The sequence below is a fragment of the Talpa europaea genome, assembly GCF_964194135.1.
Source record: "Talpa europaea genome assembly, chromosome: 12".
Lineage (NCBI taxonomy): Eukaryota > Metazoa > Chordata > Mammalia > Eulipotyphla > Talpidae > Talpa > Talpa europaea.
Window position 1 is genome coordinate 100,752,893 of NC_140079.1, and position 16,439 is coordinate 100,769,331.

The window sequence follows — 16,439 nt, forward strand, 5'->3', positions numbered from 1 at the left end:
AGACCAGAGGTCAGAACTCTGGGAGACGGCCTGCCACCCACCCCTTCTAGCTGGTGCAGACAAAAGAGGTCATTAGAGGTCAGGGAGTTGTTTGCTGGTGAATTCTAGGAACTAGATGCAAAGATCAGAAAGACATAATCCCTCCACATCAATGCATTAGCCTTAGAACAGGGTGTTTTTAATGTGGTTAACTGAGGAGGACCAACTGTGGTTGCCCCACAGGCCCATGTGAGGTCTCTGACCTTATTAGTTTTAAAATTAAGGTGTCGGCACTGCCATGGTCTCTGAAGGCTGGAGTGAAGACAGCCGTGTGCTTGTCTCCCAGCTTCTGGTGTGGCCGGCTGTCCTTGGCGTTCCTTGGCTTCTAGCGACATCCCTCCAGCCTCTGCCTCCATGTACTTTTCCCCTGTGTGTGTCTCTGTCTCTCCTCTCTTCTTATAAGGACACCAGCCCCGCTAGATTTAGGCCCACCCATGCCATATGATCTCATCTTAACTAATCACCTCTGTAAAGATCTTATTTCAGATCTGATTCAGAAGTTCTGGGAAGGATGTGGATTTGGGGCTGTTAGCGGGGACAGTATGTCCTGAATGGGCTCTACCCACAGATGTTTTATGGACACCATCCCCCAACCCCGTGCCAAAGAGATCCCAAGTGCCAAGGACTACAACTCCCATCATGCTATGAATCTACCATGACTTCACTTCTTGAAGTGGGGGATTGCTGGGAACTGAGGGTGGAGTTAAGCAGCCATGCTCAATAGAGGAGGAAGGACGTGTGGTTGCAGGAAACTTGGTTTTGCCTGTCTTCAGCGTGCACCTGTGTCCCAGCTCAGGCCGCATTACTGGTAGGACATTACCTCTCTCATTCTCTGTGCACCCCCACTTTTCGTTTCTCTCCTAAACAAACCTTTTATTAACCTTTCTGTCTGCCTGCCCTTGGGTCTTGTTCTGAGGGGTTTTTTTTAAGCTCATGGGTGAGGACTCACACCCAGGCCATCCCATTTCCCTTTGGGGTTGCCCTGTAATAGGGGGACACTGTCCACATATTATAGGGCAACCCTGATATAAAACGGGTTGCCTGACTGTGGGTCCTCACCCACGCACTTAAAAGGGACTTATTAATGCTCAACTGCAGGCACACAAAAAAGGTTAATAGAAGGTTTATGTACAAGGGAAGGGGAATGAGGAAACGTACAACTCAGGGAGAAAAGAGGGAGATAAAGTCTTAAATGTGTCCTACCCGTTCCACCAACCTGGAATCCCAAAGGCACAAAGCCAAGAGAGCTCCCAAGATCCAGGTGTCTGGTTTTATACCAACCCTGGCAGCTTAACTCCGCCCTCAGGTTCCAGCAACCCTCCCTCTGGTGATGATGGGATTTGTCATTTCCAGTGTCTTGATGGCTTTGGTCTGGAGTGGGGGTGGAGTCCACAAAGCCTGGGTGGAATTAGCTCAGGACATCCTTTCCCCTAACACACACAGCACACTGATTCTGGTGAGGTTTCTGAGCAGTGATTCAAAGAGGGGCCTGAGTTGGCGCACTCAGGGTGCAGACTGTGGGTGGAAAGGGCTGGCCGGGCTCAGGATACCCAGCACAACAAAGGCCAAGCAGATTTGCCCTTCCTCTTGCAGTGAGGGAGGTAGTACACTGGCACCCAAACACCCCCAAACCTGGGCACGGCCCCTGGAGTGGAGCCTGAAGACATGGTCTCAAAGAAAGGCTGAAGCACTTGCTGCAAAATAACCTCAGCTTCAGGGGCTCCTGACTGCAAGTGCCTGGCGCATGCACAGAGGGGCTGCTCTTGCTTTAACACTTCTTGAAATTTTTTTTTCTACAAGGATCCTCATTTTTATTTTGCACTGGATTCCACAAATTATGTAGCTGACCAGCTCCTAAACTGCCAATGGGGACAACAGGAAAACGTGAACGTGAGCTGTGGGCCAGTTAGCTAAGTAGTAGTGTTAAATCGGGTTGCCTGGCTGTGGCTCCTCACCCCCGCACTTAAAAGGGACTTAGTAATACTCCACTGCAGGTGCACACAAAAGGTTAATAAGAGGTTTATTTACAAGGGAAAGGGAAATGAGGACATGTACAACTCCGGGGAAAAAATAGGGAAATAAAGTCTTTAATGCGTCCTACCCGATCCACCGACCTGGAAACCCAATGGCACTCTGAGAGCTGGCCAAGCGCTGCAGCTGGCGCAGAGCCAAAAAGGGAAACCGCAACCCCCAAAGCCCACGTGTCTGGTTTTATACCCAACCTGGCTGCTTAACCCCACCCTCAGGTCCCACCAACCTTCCCTTTGGTGGTGATGGTATTTGTCTTTCCCAATGTCCTGATGGCTTTGGTGTGGAGTGGGGATGGAGTCCACAAAGTCTGTATGGAATTAGCTTTAGGACATCCTTTCCCCCTAACAGTAGGACTTTATCAAGGGGACATGTCCCAGGCTTCCTTGCCTTATGGCGTATGGCCAAGGAAGTGTTGCCCATAGCACTAAAGAGGCGCACGCTCAGCTCTACCGCCAGAGACTCCTGACAGCAGGAGGAGGTCCAAGGGAGGAGCCCGCTGCTAGGGTGTTGGTTTCCTTTTTAGAGGGCTTCTGGGGACTCTCCACCGCTCTCAGAAGCTCCCGGGAGCTTTTCATCTACTCTGGGGTACTTTTCCACTGCCCTAATTCGCCTCATCGCCCTGTTTTGTCACCCAGAGGCGTGAAGCGACCACAAGCGCCGCCCTTCCGCACACCTCGCCCGCGGCTGCCCTCGCCCGCGGGCGCCCCGCCCCGTCCTTCAACGGGGAGGCCAAGGCTCTGATGTCCACCCCTTGGAAGTGATGAGGTCAGCAACGGCCCAGGGGGAAAGCGCATGTGAATAAAGCCCAAGTGGTAAAGATCCTGGCGGCAGAGCGCGCGACAGGAAGCGCCAACACGCGCTCCAGGGCAGGTCTCCGCACCTCCCGCAGGCCAGAGACGCCGATACCCGGCGAGGTTCCCGCCACCACCCGATACCCGCCCCCAGACGCGCGCGAGGCGGAGGCCCGGGCCTCGCGATGCCTGGAGGAGGCTAACCAAGCCCCAGCGGAGCGCCGCGGGCGGAGTCTGGGGTCACGTGGGGCGCGAGCACGTGACGCGAGGCCCGCGTCCAACATGGCGGCCCCCATGGGTCGCGGGCTCCTCTTCCTCTTGGCGCTGCTCGGCTTCCTCGGGGAGGCGTCCGGCGACTTCAGCGCGCGGTGAGTACAGCTCCGGGGAGCGGGCCTGGGTCGGGGTGCCCCCTCCGCGCCCCGCGCTCACGGCCGCCCGCCGCCCGCAGGGCCTCCCGCGAAGACGACGTGCTGCTGCCCTACTTCGGCGTGCGCGCGCGCCCCACCCGGGACTGCGCCCGGGTGCGCGCCGGCAGCCGCAAGCACGAGAGCTGGCCGCCGACCCCCGCGACCCCCGGGCCCCGCGGCGCCGCCGTGCGCACCTTCGTGTCGTACTTCGGGGAGCGCGCGGTGACCGGCCACCTGACGCGCGCCGCCGAGCCCCTGCGCGTCTTCTCCGTGCTGGAGCCCGGCGGGCCCGGCGGCTGCGCGTCGAGGCGCCGCGCCACGGTGGAGGAGACGGCGCGGGCGGCCGGCTGCAGCGTCGCCCAGAACGGCGGCTTCTTCCGCATGGAGTCGGGCGAGTGCCTGGGGAACGTGGTGAGCGACGGGCGGCGGGTGAGCAGCTCCGGGGGGCTGCAGAACGCGCAGTTCGGGATCCGCCGCGACGGGACCCTGGTCACCGGGTGAGGAGGCGGGGAGCCCCGTGGCTGTAGGAGGTAGCGGGCCGGAGATTTGGGTTGTAGCTGTGCCACCGTGTTCAAGTCACCTCACCTTTTCCTCATCTGCAGCCTGGGGAGAGTAATGCCTTTTCTGCAGAGTTTTGACCATTTAGTATCTTGGAGCTTCTCTTTGTGCACCGGGGATGTAACAGCGAACAAGCATACCAGCTTTGCCCATTACTAGAAAAATTAAAGTCAGGGAAGTAGTTATGATAATTCAGGTGTGGTGGGGGGGAGGGTGTAATTAACAATAAACAGCGTGAACCTGTTGTAAAGAGTGTTGCATTTTAGAGAGGATGAGTAGTAAAGGCTTGACTGAGACTTAAAGATTCATCACAAGTCAGCCAAGGTCAGAACTGGAGGAAGAGCATTGCAGTCAGGAGGAAGAGCAAGTGCTAAGGCTCAGGTGTAGAGGGACTGTCCCCTGAAGTAAGTGACCCTCACACCTTCTCTGTGTTCAGGTATCTATCTGAGGAAGAGGTGCTGGACACCGAGAATCCCTTTGTGCAGTTGCTCAGTGGTGTCGTGTGGCTGATTCGTAATGGAAGCATCTACATCAATGAGAGCCAGGCTACCGAGTGTGATAAGACCCAGGAGACAGGTGTGTTGAGGGGCTGGGAAGTCCACAGCAGCCTTCCTGGGCCTATTCTTAGTCTCTCAGCAAGTACTCTTATTGGTATTAGAGATTTAGGACAGGTAAGATTCTTGTTCTCATGGAATATATATGACAGGAAATGTGTATTTAGCATGCTGAAAAGAAGTGGCAAGCACTAAGAAAGAAAAAGTTGGGGGAAGGAATAAAGGAGGCAAAGAGCTCGAGGGGAGGGATAGGGCAGTGTTGTAAGCGCTGGTGGATCCTCATCAGCATCACCCAGGAGCTCGTTATAAATGCAGAATTTTATGGAACCAGAATCCTTGAGGGTGAGGGCCGAGCCTCTGTGTTTGAATGGGCCCTCTGGCTGAGCTAATAGACACTTGAGTTTGGAACCCCTGGGATGTATACCATCTGGAATACCAGAGCTGGAAAGGGACGCAGTGGTCCTAAGGTGGAAACTGGCTATTTTATTTTATTTTTAAACATTTATTTATGCTGGGGTGCAGAGGGGTGTGGAGGTGAGAGAATTTACCAGAGACAGAGTGGGAAGCAGAATAGGCAGATTGAAATACACTGCTGAGGGGAGCAGGGGGAGACAGGAGAGGTCTGCTGCGCCCTGTGGGTAGCTCCCTGGCCGGGGATGGAACTCATACTGCAGTGGCTGCGAATAGCTTCATAGTGCTGAGACTTAACCCCTTGCGCTACCAAGGATGCCCCAAAACTAGCTGTTTTGGAGCCAGCAATCAAGGACGGCCTCAGTGAGGAGGTGACTGACAGAGGAGCAAGCCATGGGAGGAACTGGGGAGAAGCCCAGTTCACAGCGGGAACAGAGAATGTCTGCTAGGTGGAGAGAGGGGAGCCCGGGAGAGGCAGTAGACGAGCAAGCAGGGTGGTCCTGGCCTCGCTGGGGTGTTTGGGTTTTGGTCTGAGACGTGTGTGATGTGATTCACACTTAAGAGCCTTTGGGCTGCGTGAAGGATTCCCTGACTGGGCTGGAACAGGGGCTGCTGGTTGGTGAGAGGGCGTCAGACTGGCAGAAAGTGGCCTGCAGAGCCAGGAGTTCCTAAGGACCAGGCCATTGATGCACTGCTTCTCCCTTAGGTTCCTTTAGCAAATTCGTGAACGTGATATCAGCCAGGACGGCTGTGGGCCATGATCGGAAGGGGCAGCTGGTGCTCTTCCATGCAGATGGGCAGACAGAGCAGCGGGGGTGAGTGCGGAACCGGCCTCAGCGGCTAGTCTGAGTCCTGCTTTGAGGAATTACAGCCACTGGCAGCCACTGCCAAACCCCAGATGCTCCTGGGGATGTCACAGTGTCCTCTGTCTGTTGTCCCATGGGAGGAGGGTGCCTAGGTCTGTCCTTCTTCCAAGGACTCATTAGGCACCACGCACTTGCTCTTGGTTTCCCCACTTAGGCATCTCCCTCCTGAGCCCTAATTGGGGTAAAAGAAGATGAGCACAAAGTTGGCAGGGGGCACCCGGGTTCCGACCCCAGCGTTCCCCAGCTAGCCCTGTGCCCCAGACAAGTCACTCCATCTCTGAGCCGCGGTCTTTTCCTCTGTGAAGAGCGGGCATTGGTTTGCCGTTGCTGTGTGACAGATTCGCACAAACAGCTGCCAGCAGATCTCAGCTCCGAAGGGCAGAGTCCGAGGGCTCACTGGGCCTGCGCAGCATCCCAGGGACAGGTTCTGGCAGTTGCTGGGCAGGATGCTTCGAGGGGAGTGGGTGGGGTCCTCGGCTCACCTCTGTCATTGGCAGGTGTTCCTTGCTGTTGTAGGACTGAGGTCTCTCAGCGGGGGACCTCACTCAGTGCCCACATTCCTTCTCACAGACGTGCCCCCACCCCTTCAAGTGTACGTCGAACCTCTGTGTACCCCCACGCTCTGTTTCTAGTATCCCTCATCTCCCCTCCCCTGCCACCAGCCAAAGAAAACTCTGCTTTTAGGGGTGCTTTCCACAGACTCGCCCTGGATAGTGTCCCACTTGCGGGAAGCTGAGCCACATTGGTGACACAGTCGCGTATTGGTCACGTGTCTCGTTAGGTTCGGGGGCTGGGATGGAACCCCTTTGCAGTGGACATGACGCTGTCCACAGGATAATGAAGGGATAATGGTCTTGTGCGCAGCATTAACCTGTGGGAGATGGCAGAGTTCCTGCTGAAACAGGACGTGGTCAACGCCATCAACCTGGATGGGGGCGGCTCTGCCACCTTTGTGCGCAACGGGACCTTGGCCAGTTACCCGTCAGATCACTGGTAAGCGCGCCAGAGCCCCCTGGCTGAGGGTCCAACTCCAGGCCTGTCCCCCGACTGTCTGCATACATACTGAGTACCTGCTGTGTGCCAAGCCCTGGGGGCCCGTTGTGACCTCGCTGCCTACTGGGCTATGTGGCATGTTCCATCACCACCCAGTTGGTGGGAGGGGGTGGCTCATTCAGGAGATCTCTGAGGAGAGTGAAGTTGTGCTGAGCTCTGAAGGACGTGGTGGCTAGGCAGGCACGGCGAGAACAGCTTGTGCCAAGGCCCTGGGATGAGGAAGACAGAAAGAACCAATAAAATGGCTCTTCCCAGAGAAGTGGGGGCAGAGTCTGCCTTCCTAGGTGCCACTTGGGGGCTGGAGGTACCGACCTGGGCCCCTCTTCACAAACTATTCTCTCTGCAGCCAGGACAACATGTGGCGCTGTCCCCGCCACGTGTCCACTGTGGTGTGTGTGCACGAGCCCCGCTGCCAGCCGCCGGACTGCAGTGGCCACGGGACCTGTGTGGCAGGGCACTGCCAGTGCACAGGGCATTTCTGGCGGGGTGCCGCCTGCGACCAGCTGGACTGCGGCCCTTCCAACTGCAGCGGGCACGGGCTTTGCACTGAGAGTGAGTGGGGGCTCTGGGGAGGCAGCGCTGCTGGGCGCCCAGCTCACATGGCCCTGCCCTGCCTGGATCCTCACCTGCCTTCTATCTTGTCTTGGCAGCTGGCTGCCGCTGCGAGGCCGGATGGACAGGAGCCAACTGCAGTGAAGGTAAAAGCCACGAGTCAGCCCTCCCACCCTGGCACATGGCGGTGGGGTTAATGTGCTAGGGCCACCACAGAATGCACAGACCCTCAAAGGGTGTGCTGGGTCCTGCCCCCAGTGGCTTAAAACAGAAATTCACTTTTAGTTCTGGAGGCCAGGACTCTAAAATCAAGGTGTGGGCAGGGCCTCCTTCCCTAGAAAGGTCTAGGGGAGGATCCTTCCTGCCTCTTCCAGGCCCTGGCGGCCCCTGGCATTCCTTGGCTTGCGGCCACCTCCCTTTACTCTCTGCCTCCGCAGTCACATGGCCATCTCCCCTGTCTTCAGCCCCCCTCCCATTCTCTTACCCCAGGTCACTGGATTAGGACAACTTTATATCCAGAGTGATCTCATCTCGAGATCTTTAATGATGTCTGCAGAGACCCTATTTCCAAATAAGGTCATATTCACAGATTCCAGGATAAGGACCTGTCTTCTGGGGGCACTCAGTTCCATCCTCTGCACCCACCATCCAAGGCATCAAGCCTTCCATAGCTGCCTAACTCCTTGCTATGGTGACCTGCCAGGGCTCCACGCCTGGCCCCTGCCCTCCCCCACGTGGTCTCTCCCGCCAGCCCTCCTCCTGGCTGGGCATTCTTGCCTCCTGGTCCCGCTCCCTGAAGAAATGTCCCCACAAGGGCAGGCCTCAGCACCTGGCAGAGTAGGTTCCCTAATTCTGTGGTTAGGAGAATATGTGAACCCACAGGGCTATTTGGAGTGTCCACAACCTGCAGCCCCAGTGGGCCCCCAGCTGGGAGGGGCAGAGCCAGATTTGAAAGACCTGCTTTCTCCATCCCAGCCTGCACCAATGGCTCCTTCGGCCAGGACTGTGCCCGCAAGTGTCTGTGTCGCAACGGAGCCACCTGCGACCCCGTCCAGGGGACCTGCTCCTGTCCCCCTGGCTTTACTGGAGACACCTGTGAGCAGGGTAAGGCCCCTGGCTGGGCACACCAGGAACTGTGCTCTCCACACAGGCCCTGCCCCTGAGGCCTCACCCTCTGTCTCCTCTTTGCAGAGTGTCCGCTCGGCTGGCACGGGCCAGGCTGCCAGCAACCTTGCAGGTGTGAGCACCAGTGCCCCTGTGACCCCCAGACAGGCAACTGCAGCCTCTCGGGGTCGCTTGCCCTGAGCAGCATCTTTTCCCAAGGTATAGCCTCCCACCAGTCTCCCAGGGCAGCAGGGGGGCCCCTCCCTCCCCGCCTCAGCGTCTCCCTGGTTTTTTACAGTGAAGCAGTGTCTGCGGCCCCTGGAGGCCACCGTGAGGACAGGAGAACTCTCCCTTCTCACAGGGTAGGTGATGGCTGGGATCAGGCCCTGGCAGGGCTGGTGGGGATCCCCCGCTCCCTCCTCTTCACCTCCGCGAGACTCAGTCCTGCTCAAGGGCCGGCCAGGGACGTGGCTTCTGAACAGCCAGGTGACACTTCTTCAGCATAAGCACAGGGAGAGCCACAGCTGAGCCTCCAGGGAGATGGTGAGAGGGACCTGTGGCCACTTGTGGGCACTGGGGCTGGGCTGGGCTCCCTCTCCCAGCCCAAGACTCTGCTGCAGCCCCCTGTTCTCAGGAACTGCATCAGTTCCCGGCACCTCCACACTGGGCCTCATGCTGGGAGTCCCTCCGTTTCCGTGAAGCGGGTCTTAAGTGTGATCTCCTGGAGGGTGTCTGCCCCCACCCACCCCATTTCTGCATCAGGAGGCCTCGGTGCAGCCCACCGAGTGTCTAATACCATCCTCCCTGGCGTCCTCACGGCTGGTCCAGGCACCCTGGTTTGCGAGCCTCTCCTCATGGTTCTCACCCAGGTGCACTGCCCACCCTGAGCCCTCTGGAGGCGGGACCCGCTGGGGGAGGGAAAACCCCCGGCACTGCCCTAGGGGCCGAGCCCTGGAGCTCAGGACAGATGTACCCAGCGGGGACATCAGGAGCCCCAGCCCCACCATGAGCTCAGGCTCCCCAGGTGTGAGCCTTTGAGCCCCCTGCAGACCCGGCCACAGCAGCAGCTTCCCGCAAGGCCAGGGAAATGGGCCGTCGGGTCTGGTCTTACATTGAAGGTTTCAGCCAAAGGCCCACTTGTTGGAGAAGGTCCTTGGAGGACCCTGCCCTGGGGGAATGGGTGGCAGCCCCTGCTCTGTCCACTTGGGGGACCATGGAGCAGAGCCTGGCCCTCGCCAGCATCCTCTGGGGCGCAGGACTGATGCCATCTGAGGCCTCCTGGGCCATGGCTCCCTGCTGTGTTGTTTGACCTGCACAATTTTTTTTTAAGATTTATTTATGCATATAAGAGCTGGGGTGCAGGCCAGAGGTGCAGGGGGTGAGAGGATTCACCAGAGACAGAGTGGAGAGCAGAACAGGTGGATCCACTGAGATACACTGCTGAGGGAGGCAGCGGGGAGACAGGAGAAGTCTGCTGCGCCGTTGTGGGTCATCTCCCTGGCCGGGGATCGAACTTGTGCTGCAGAGTTTGCGGATAGCTTCATAGTCCTGAGACTTAACCCCTGCGCCACCAGGGAGGCCCCTGACCAGCACAGTTTTTATTTTTAAAACTTAACTAGATTTCTGCACATCGTTCACATTCCTGAGGTCTTTCTTTTTACCTTCTGCCACTGTTGCACATGGATGTGTCCCCACCACTCTGGGAACATGCCGTCCCTGCAAGGCTGTCCCCGTGTGGTCCTGAGAACCAGTTCTGTCCCCAGTGCTGAGTGGAGCAAAGGGGGCGGAGCAGACGGGAACCCCTTCAGCACTCCCCAGTCCCGAATCAGCCCAACACCCACCCTGCCGTCTCTCCTGTCCCCAGGACCACTTGGCTGGCCCTCACCCTGGGCCTGGTTTTCCTGCTGCTCATCAGCACAGTGGCCAATGTGTCCTTGCTCCTGGGCTCGAGAGCAGAGCGGGGCCGGCACCTCGACGGGGCCTATGTCTACCATCCGCTGCAGGAGATGAGCGGGGAGGCCCTGGCGGCAGAGAAGGAGCAGCTGGGCGACACCCACAACCCCTTCAAGGACTGAAACGCCCAGCTGCCCCAGCTGATGTTAGCAGGACCCGCCTTCCAGCCCAAAGCAGCCGCCCGCCTGGGTGGTCTCAGCCAGGGCTGCAGCTTCTGATCGCACATGTGCCTCAGCCCCTCACCCGGCCCTGGGCCCTCCCCGGCCAGCCGGCCTGCTGAGCAGGTGCACCCCAAGCAGTGCAGCGCCCCACAGGTGGACTCTGCCTCTTCCCTGCCTGCCTATGTCTGCTGCCCACGAGGCCTGGCTCCCCAGGACCTGCCCAGGTGCCAAAGAGCCTCCAGCCCCCCAGGGTGGGGGCTTCAAGCAAGCAAACCCCCCGTGACTGAACTGTGACCGTGGCCCGCCAGCCTCTTGACCAGGGCAGTGAGGAGACAGCCACGGCACGGCGCCGTTTCCTTCAGACCTCATCGCCAGAGTAGCCAAGAATTCTGCTTCCTGCCACGGGAAGCGCCTTTGAAGGGACAGGGAGGAAGTGATCATGTTTACGGCTTTCTACCTTGTCATCCTGCCGCCCAGGAGATTTTTCTATCACTTGAATAATAAATTGATATAAAAGGAGCCCCCGGGCCGTGTCTGAGTCCTGAGTCGAGGTTTTCGGGGCTCGTGGTCCCAGCAGGCAGGGGCTGCTAACCCGAGTCAGCACCATCTGCTCGCCGATGGGGTCGCTTCGGGTCATGAAGAAGGTCTTGGAAACTGGCCTAGCTAAGTGGCCCGGTCCCAGGTGGGGCAACACCAGGGCCTCAGGGTGTTCATTTCTATGAACTTCCGCCACAGTTGTTCTCGCTAGTGTTGTAACGAAACATTATTTGAGGACCTGCTGTATTTTGCCTCATCGGGAGCCTCTCACGCTCTAATCAGTACGCGGGTCACCTGGAGGGCTTGCTAAATAAGACGCCCTCCCGCCTGGGCCGGGCGGCCCGAGAGGCAGCCCTAACAAGCTCCCAGGTGACGCCGAGGCTGTGTCTCAGGTTTCATCCTCAGCATAACTCAGTAGACTCAATCAGCCACCAGGACATAAGCCAAGACGTTGACAACTCCGGGCGGCGTCTGGTTTCTCTCTGAAAAAGCAGGCACAGGCCAGGGCGCAGTGATGCCCTCACCCCTCAGTCCTCCCTGCTCCTGCGGCTGCTGCCCTCGCCTGCAGCCTCCCTGCCTCAGCACTGCAGACTGAGACTGGGACTGGTGGCCATGGGGGGTAGAACCCCCACCCTGCCCCACCCAAGGAGTGTGTGTCGTGCTGTGTCCTGTTGCTTCAGCAGGTCCTCAGATGGACCCCTGCGTGTCGAGGGCTGGAGGTGTGTGTCCACATTGTGTGTTGAAACCTGCAAGCCCCAATGGGGTGGTGTCAGGAGGTGGAGCCTTGGCTTAGTTACCTTTATTATTTCTTTTAAGATTTATTTATATATGCATGCAAGAGCTGGGGTGTGGGCCAGAGATGGGGGGGCGCTGTGAGAGGATTCACCAGACAGAGTGGGGAGCAGAACAGGCGGATCCACTGAAATTCACTGCTGAGGGGAGCAGCAAATGAGACAGGAGAGATCTGCTGCGCCATGTGGGTAGCTCCCTGGCCAGCCAGGCGTCGAACACATGCTGCAGTGGCTGGCGATAGCTGTTTTTGACCCCTGTACCACCAGGGAGGCCCCTTAGTTACCTTTAGATGAGGCCGTGAAGGCAGTGCCCTCAGGTGAGATTTGTGCCCTGTGTGACAAGGCGCATCCTTGTTCGCGAGCAGTGAGTTTGCTGCCATAAGTGCAGAGAGGCCGATACCAAGACATCAGGGTTTGAGAAAACAAAGCAGCTTTATTGCAAATCAATTGGCAAAGAGGCAGATTAGCTCAAATCTGCTTCCCGCTTAAAAGGGGATGACGGGGCCTCATTAGCACGTTAGGGTCAACACCCAGGGTGAGACCTGAGAGAATGAGACGCGACTCACGAAAAAGCGTGTGACTCTTCTGGGCACGCTCCGGTGTCGCCCACCCAAGGCACATTACGACGTTACTCTCCACCCTGCCCAACAGGCAGACCCCTTGGAACTCACTTCGGAGCCAGCTTGTCCTCCCTGTTTGAACTACGTCTAGTAAACCTTGTCTGGACGCGCTCTGCCTGCTGGTTAAATCCTTGTCGGGTTCTGCCAAGGGGACCCTTGAGGTCTGTAATGGGATCAAAATGAAGACAGACTTTGGGTAGAAGCCTGCGGGGTCCCTGGAAACCTGGGCTCAGAACTGGTGTGACCTCACTTGCACCTCGTTCTATCACAGTCCCCAGGCCAGGCTGCGTTCAGGGGAAAGGGGAAGAGACAAGTCACGCAGCAGAAGGGCGTGAATCCGGGAGCCAGCCCGGCCTGAGATGCTGAACTGACAGTTTTGCTTCAAAAAGGAAGAGCTTGGTTCAGATGCGTGAAAAGCCGCAGCCAGCCCCTGCAGGCATGGGTCTCCTGCCCTTCCTGTCAGCCCCAAGGATGTGGACAGACCGGTGGTGAGCCCGCCCAAGACTCTGCCACGGGCCACATCCCATCAGGCGCCTGAGTGCTGCCAGGCCCGAGACAGCTCGACCCCTTCGCAGCCTCTGGGCTTGTACCCCAGGCTGGAGGGAAGAGCAGGGGGGTGGGGGGGGGAGGTCGTTCACAGCAGGCAGGGCCAGCTGGGCCACACCTGGGGTTGTAATTCCTCCTTCCTGAAATGTAAACCACCAGCCCACGTGCTCCCCCAGGGGCCTTGTGTTTCAGCTCCACCTGGAGGTTCATTCTGTATTTTGCTTTAATGCATCAAGCGGCCTGGGCTGCTCTGGCTGTTTTGCTCCCCTTGTTCACCGCCGGACAGAGAGAGGAGAGTGAGGGCAGGTTCCAGCACCTTCGACTCACCTTGGCATCTCCCAGTCATACTTCCCAAGTGACCTGTCATCAGAATGTGTGCCCCCAGAATGTTCTCTGATTGCAGACTTCTGGACCCCATCTCAGATCCATGGAAGCAGAACCTAGGGGGACAGGGGTCCAGGAATCTACAGGGAGCACCTCCAGAGGGTCTGAGGAGACCCCAATCTCAGAAGCTCCACTGTCCGCAAAGGACAGCTCTATCGGCCCTGCTATGCCGGCAGCTGAGAGGGAAGGTTCCAGTCCTGGCACAGACTAGGCAGATTCTAGGCCACAGGGAGCAAAGCAGTCCTGACGAGGCCCTGGTTCAGCAACTGGCCACCTTGGAGGCCCCTGGAGTCTGCACTGGGCCCAGCCCCAGCCTCGGAGGGAGGACGCATCCCAGGGGCAGCTCGGGGCCCCAGGAGCCTGGGAGAATGTGCCGAACCCCAGGGGGTGATTCTGCCCGACAGACGTCAGCAGTGACCTGAGGCTCAGTCCCAGCGCCCCTGCCCCACGGGACGCTGTCTCTCCAGACAGCCGCACCACAGTCAGATGGCTGCTCCCTCAAGAGCCCCACCCCACTGCCCGGAGCCCCGTGGCAGGCCGCAGGGATGCGCAAGTGTTGTGAACGTGCCGCGCTGAGGCAGGGCGCCAACGCCTCTCCCGGTCAGATGCGCTCTCACTGCCGGCGCAGCAGACTGCCCCATAACGTCACACCCTCTGCCGCCAAGTGCCTGTCCCCCACCTCCCACCCCAAAGCAAGGGCGCCTTTTCAGAGCCCCATGATGTGTGTGGCTGCCAGCTTCACGTCCCCAGGGGGTGACTGTAAGTCTGATGCCACTGGGCAAGGCCCCTACCCCTCAGGATGCCCCCAGGCATGTGGACAGCAGGCCCCTTCCCTCACTTGGACACCTGGCAAGTAGAATCAGGACACCCCCCAAGACCCCAGGGCAGCAGGCGAGCAGGCCCTAGGCACCTGCAATTTAATACCACTGATAAACTGCAGTATCTGTGCTGGGTGGGTTGAATAACATCTCCCCCAAACTCACATCCACCCAAAACCTCAGAGTGTAACCTTTGGAAATGGTGTCTCTGAAGATGGAGTTAGTGACGGATCCCCAGATGGCATCATCCTAGACTAGCGTGAGCCCCAGATCCAATGGCTGTGTTGTCACGTGAAGAGACACAGGAAGAAGCCGTGTGACGTGGAGGCAGAGGCTGGAGGGATGTGGCCACAAGCCAAGGGCACCTGGAGCCCCAGGTAGCTGGGAGGACAGGAAGGGTCTGCCTGGAGCCTCCAGAGGGAGCAAAGCCCTAAGGCACCTTGATTTCAGATTTCTGGTCTCCAGAACTGTGAGGATGGTTGTTTTAAGCCACCAAATTGTGGTGATTTGTCACAGCAGCTCCAGGAAACATTAGAGCTCTGCTTTATACATAAAAAATGTGATTTTGGGGGGGTACCTCCTTTCCCCCTCCCAAGAAGCAATTGCACCTTGAGGGTGCTATCACCCCTCGCGAGTCTTATGGACAACAGCTGAGGAATTCCTGAACCAGCCTTGGGGAGCCCAGGGTTTAGGAAGCAGGTGAGTTACATCCAAATCTAAAACGTTTAACGCTCAGGTTGAAGCCAATGAGCAGGCGAACAAGGAACGTCATGTTTTATTGACTGGAAGGAATCACACTATTCTCATTGAAAACTCATTTTACAGGATGGGAGGGAGACATTCTAGAAAGTGCAGGGTACGGAGGAAAAGCCTTAAACTCCTTTTATGTCAACCTGTGGAGAGAACATTCTCAAGCTGGTGGAGGGAAGTAGGACGCCGAAGGGTGCATTTCCAAATTAGTGGGTTCCCCAAAATGCAGTTTCTCTAAGGGAATGTCTGACTGCATACACAGCTCACAGGGAAACACCCACTTTTCGCTGGATGCACGTGGCGCTGAGCCCTCTGTCCATGAAAAACGGTGACAGGTGTCTTAGGAAGGAGCCTGAGGTCTTTGGATGCAAAGCATTAAATAAAATAACCACTGGCACGTAGCCGGTGCTTTGTGCGGGCGCTGGGCTGAGGACCGTGCAGCCTCTGCCTCCTTCTATGCCACTCTAACCCAGTGAATGAGGTAGGCACTGCTATCCCCATCTTACAGATGAGGAAACTGAGGCACAGAGAGGTAAGGTCACCTGCTGCAGGTTACACAGCCAGGAAAGGGAGGCGGGGGCTTGTACCCCACCCCATCTAAATTCAAAAGCCCAGGCTCCTAACCCCTGTGCCTGAGCAAGTTCTATTGCTAGTGGGTGGTTTCCGTCCTGGCCACAGGTTAGTGAGCAAGACAGAGAGAGATGCCAAGACAAGGAGCTTCCAGCTCAGAGGTCTAGGTGGGAAATTCAGAGGCCAACAGCTTGGGTTTTATCATGTCAAGCCTCCTAAAGAATGACCTGTGGGTTGGTGATGCTCGAACGTGGGTCCCCAAGACCTCCGTGGCTTCTGTGGCCCAGCTCCCCTTGTTCTCAGGAGACTGACCCTCCCGCATCCCACTGTTCCTTCCAGAGGGAACAGCACTCACAGGTCGTCAGCCCCTTGGCCAAAGCAAGCACAGGGCCCAGCAGAGCTCCCCGGGGTCTGAGATGGGGAGAGACTGTTTCTCAGCTTTCGAGATTGTGAGCCCTGTGGCTGCAGGCTTGGGGCTGCTGGAAGCACCTTCCAGGTGGAGGAGAGGCCGAGGCAAGCAAGCAAAGACGCCTGGGAGAGGTCGAGAGGATGCGCACACCGGGCTCCTGGATCCAGCCGTACCTGGAGCTTGTCCACCCTCAGACAGCCCTGTTACTGGAGCCAGGGAATTCTCTTTGTTGCTTAAGCCAGTTTGATATTGCAGATTGCGCTCAGTGATAAATGCCCAGCGACACAGGGACATCTCGTCTCGAGAACGTCTCCGATCCCCACTCCCCACACACCCCTGGATGCAGATGCAGAGTTCTGTATTTTGTTTCTATACCTGAGAAGCAGAGAACTAAGAGGAGAGGCCAAGGCCCCCTCTGTGGGAGAAGACGTCACTTCTTGCCTCCACCCTGGGTTTGGGATTGAGGCTGGTATGGAAGGAAGTAGGTCCTTGTTCTCGTGCCCCCTCATGTTGAGCTGACATGGAGGTGACTGT

The 16,439-nt window shown here is 57.6% G+C and overlaps 1 protein-coding gene across 1 annotated transcript; it reads left to right on the forward strand.

The window, feature by feature from the left end:
* Window positions 1-3,143: 3,143 nt before the first annotated feature.
* NAGPA (N-acetylglucosamine-1-phosphodiester alpha-N-acetylglucosaminidase) lies at window positions 3,144-10,441 on the forward strand (the record flags this gene model as incomplete). Its single annotated transcript, XM_084250914.1, has 10 exons — window positions 3,144-3,229; window positions 3,310-3,765; window positions 4,263-4,402; window positions 5,498-5,606; window positions 6,522-6,650; window positions 7,057-7,262; window positions 7,361-7,408; window positions 8,454-8,585; window positions 8,665-8,728; window positions 10,231-10,441. The coding sequence occupies 10 exons, from the start codon at window positions 3,144-3,146 to the stop codon at window positions 10,439-10,441; spliced, it is 1,581 nt and encodes a 526-aa protein (XP_084107040.1).
* Between the last annotated feature and the right edge of the window lie 5,998 nt (window positions 10,442-16,439).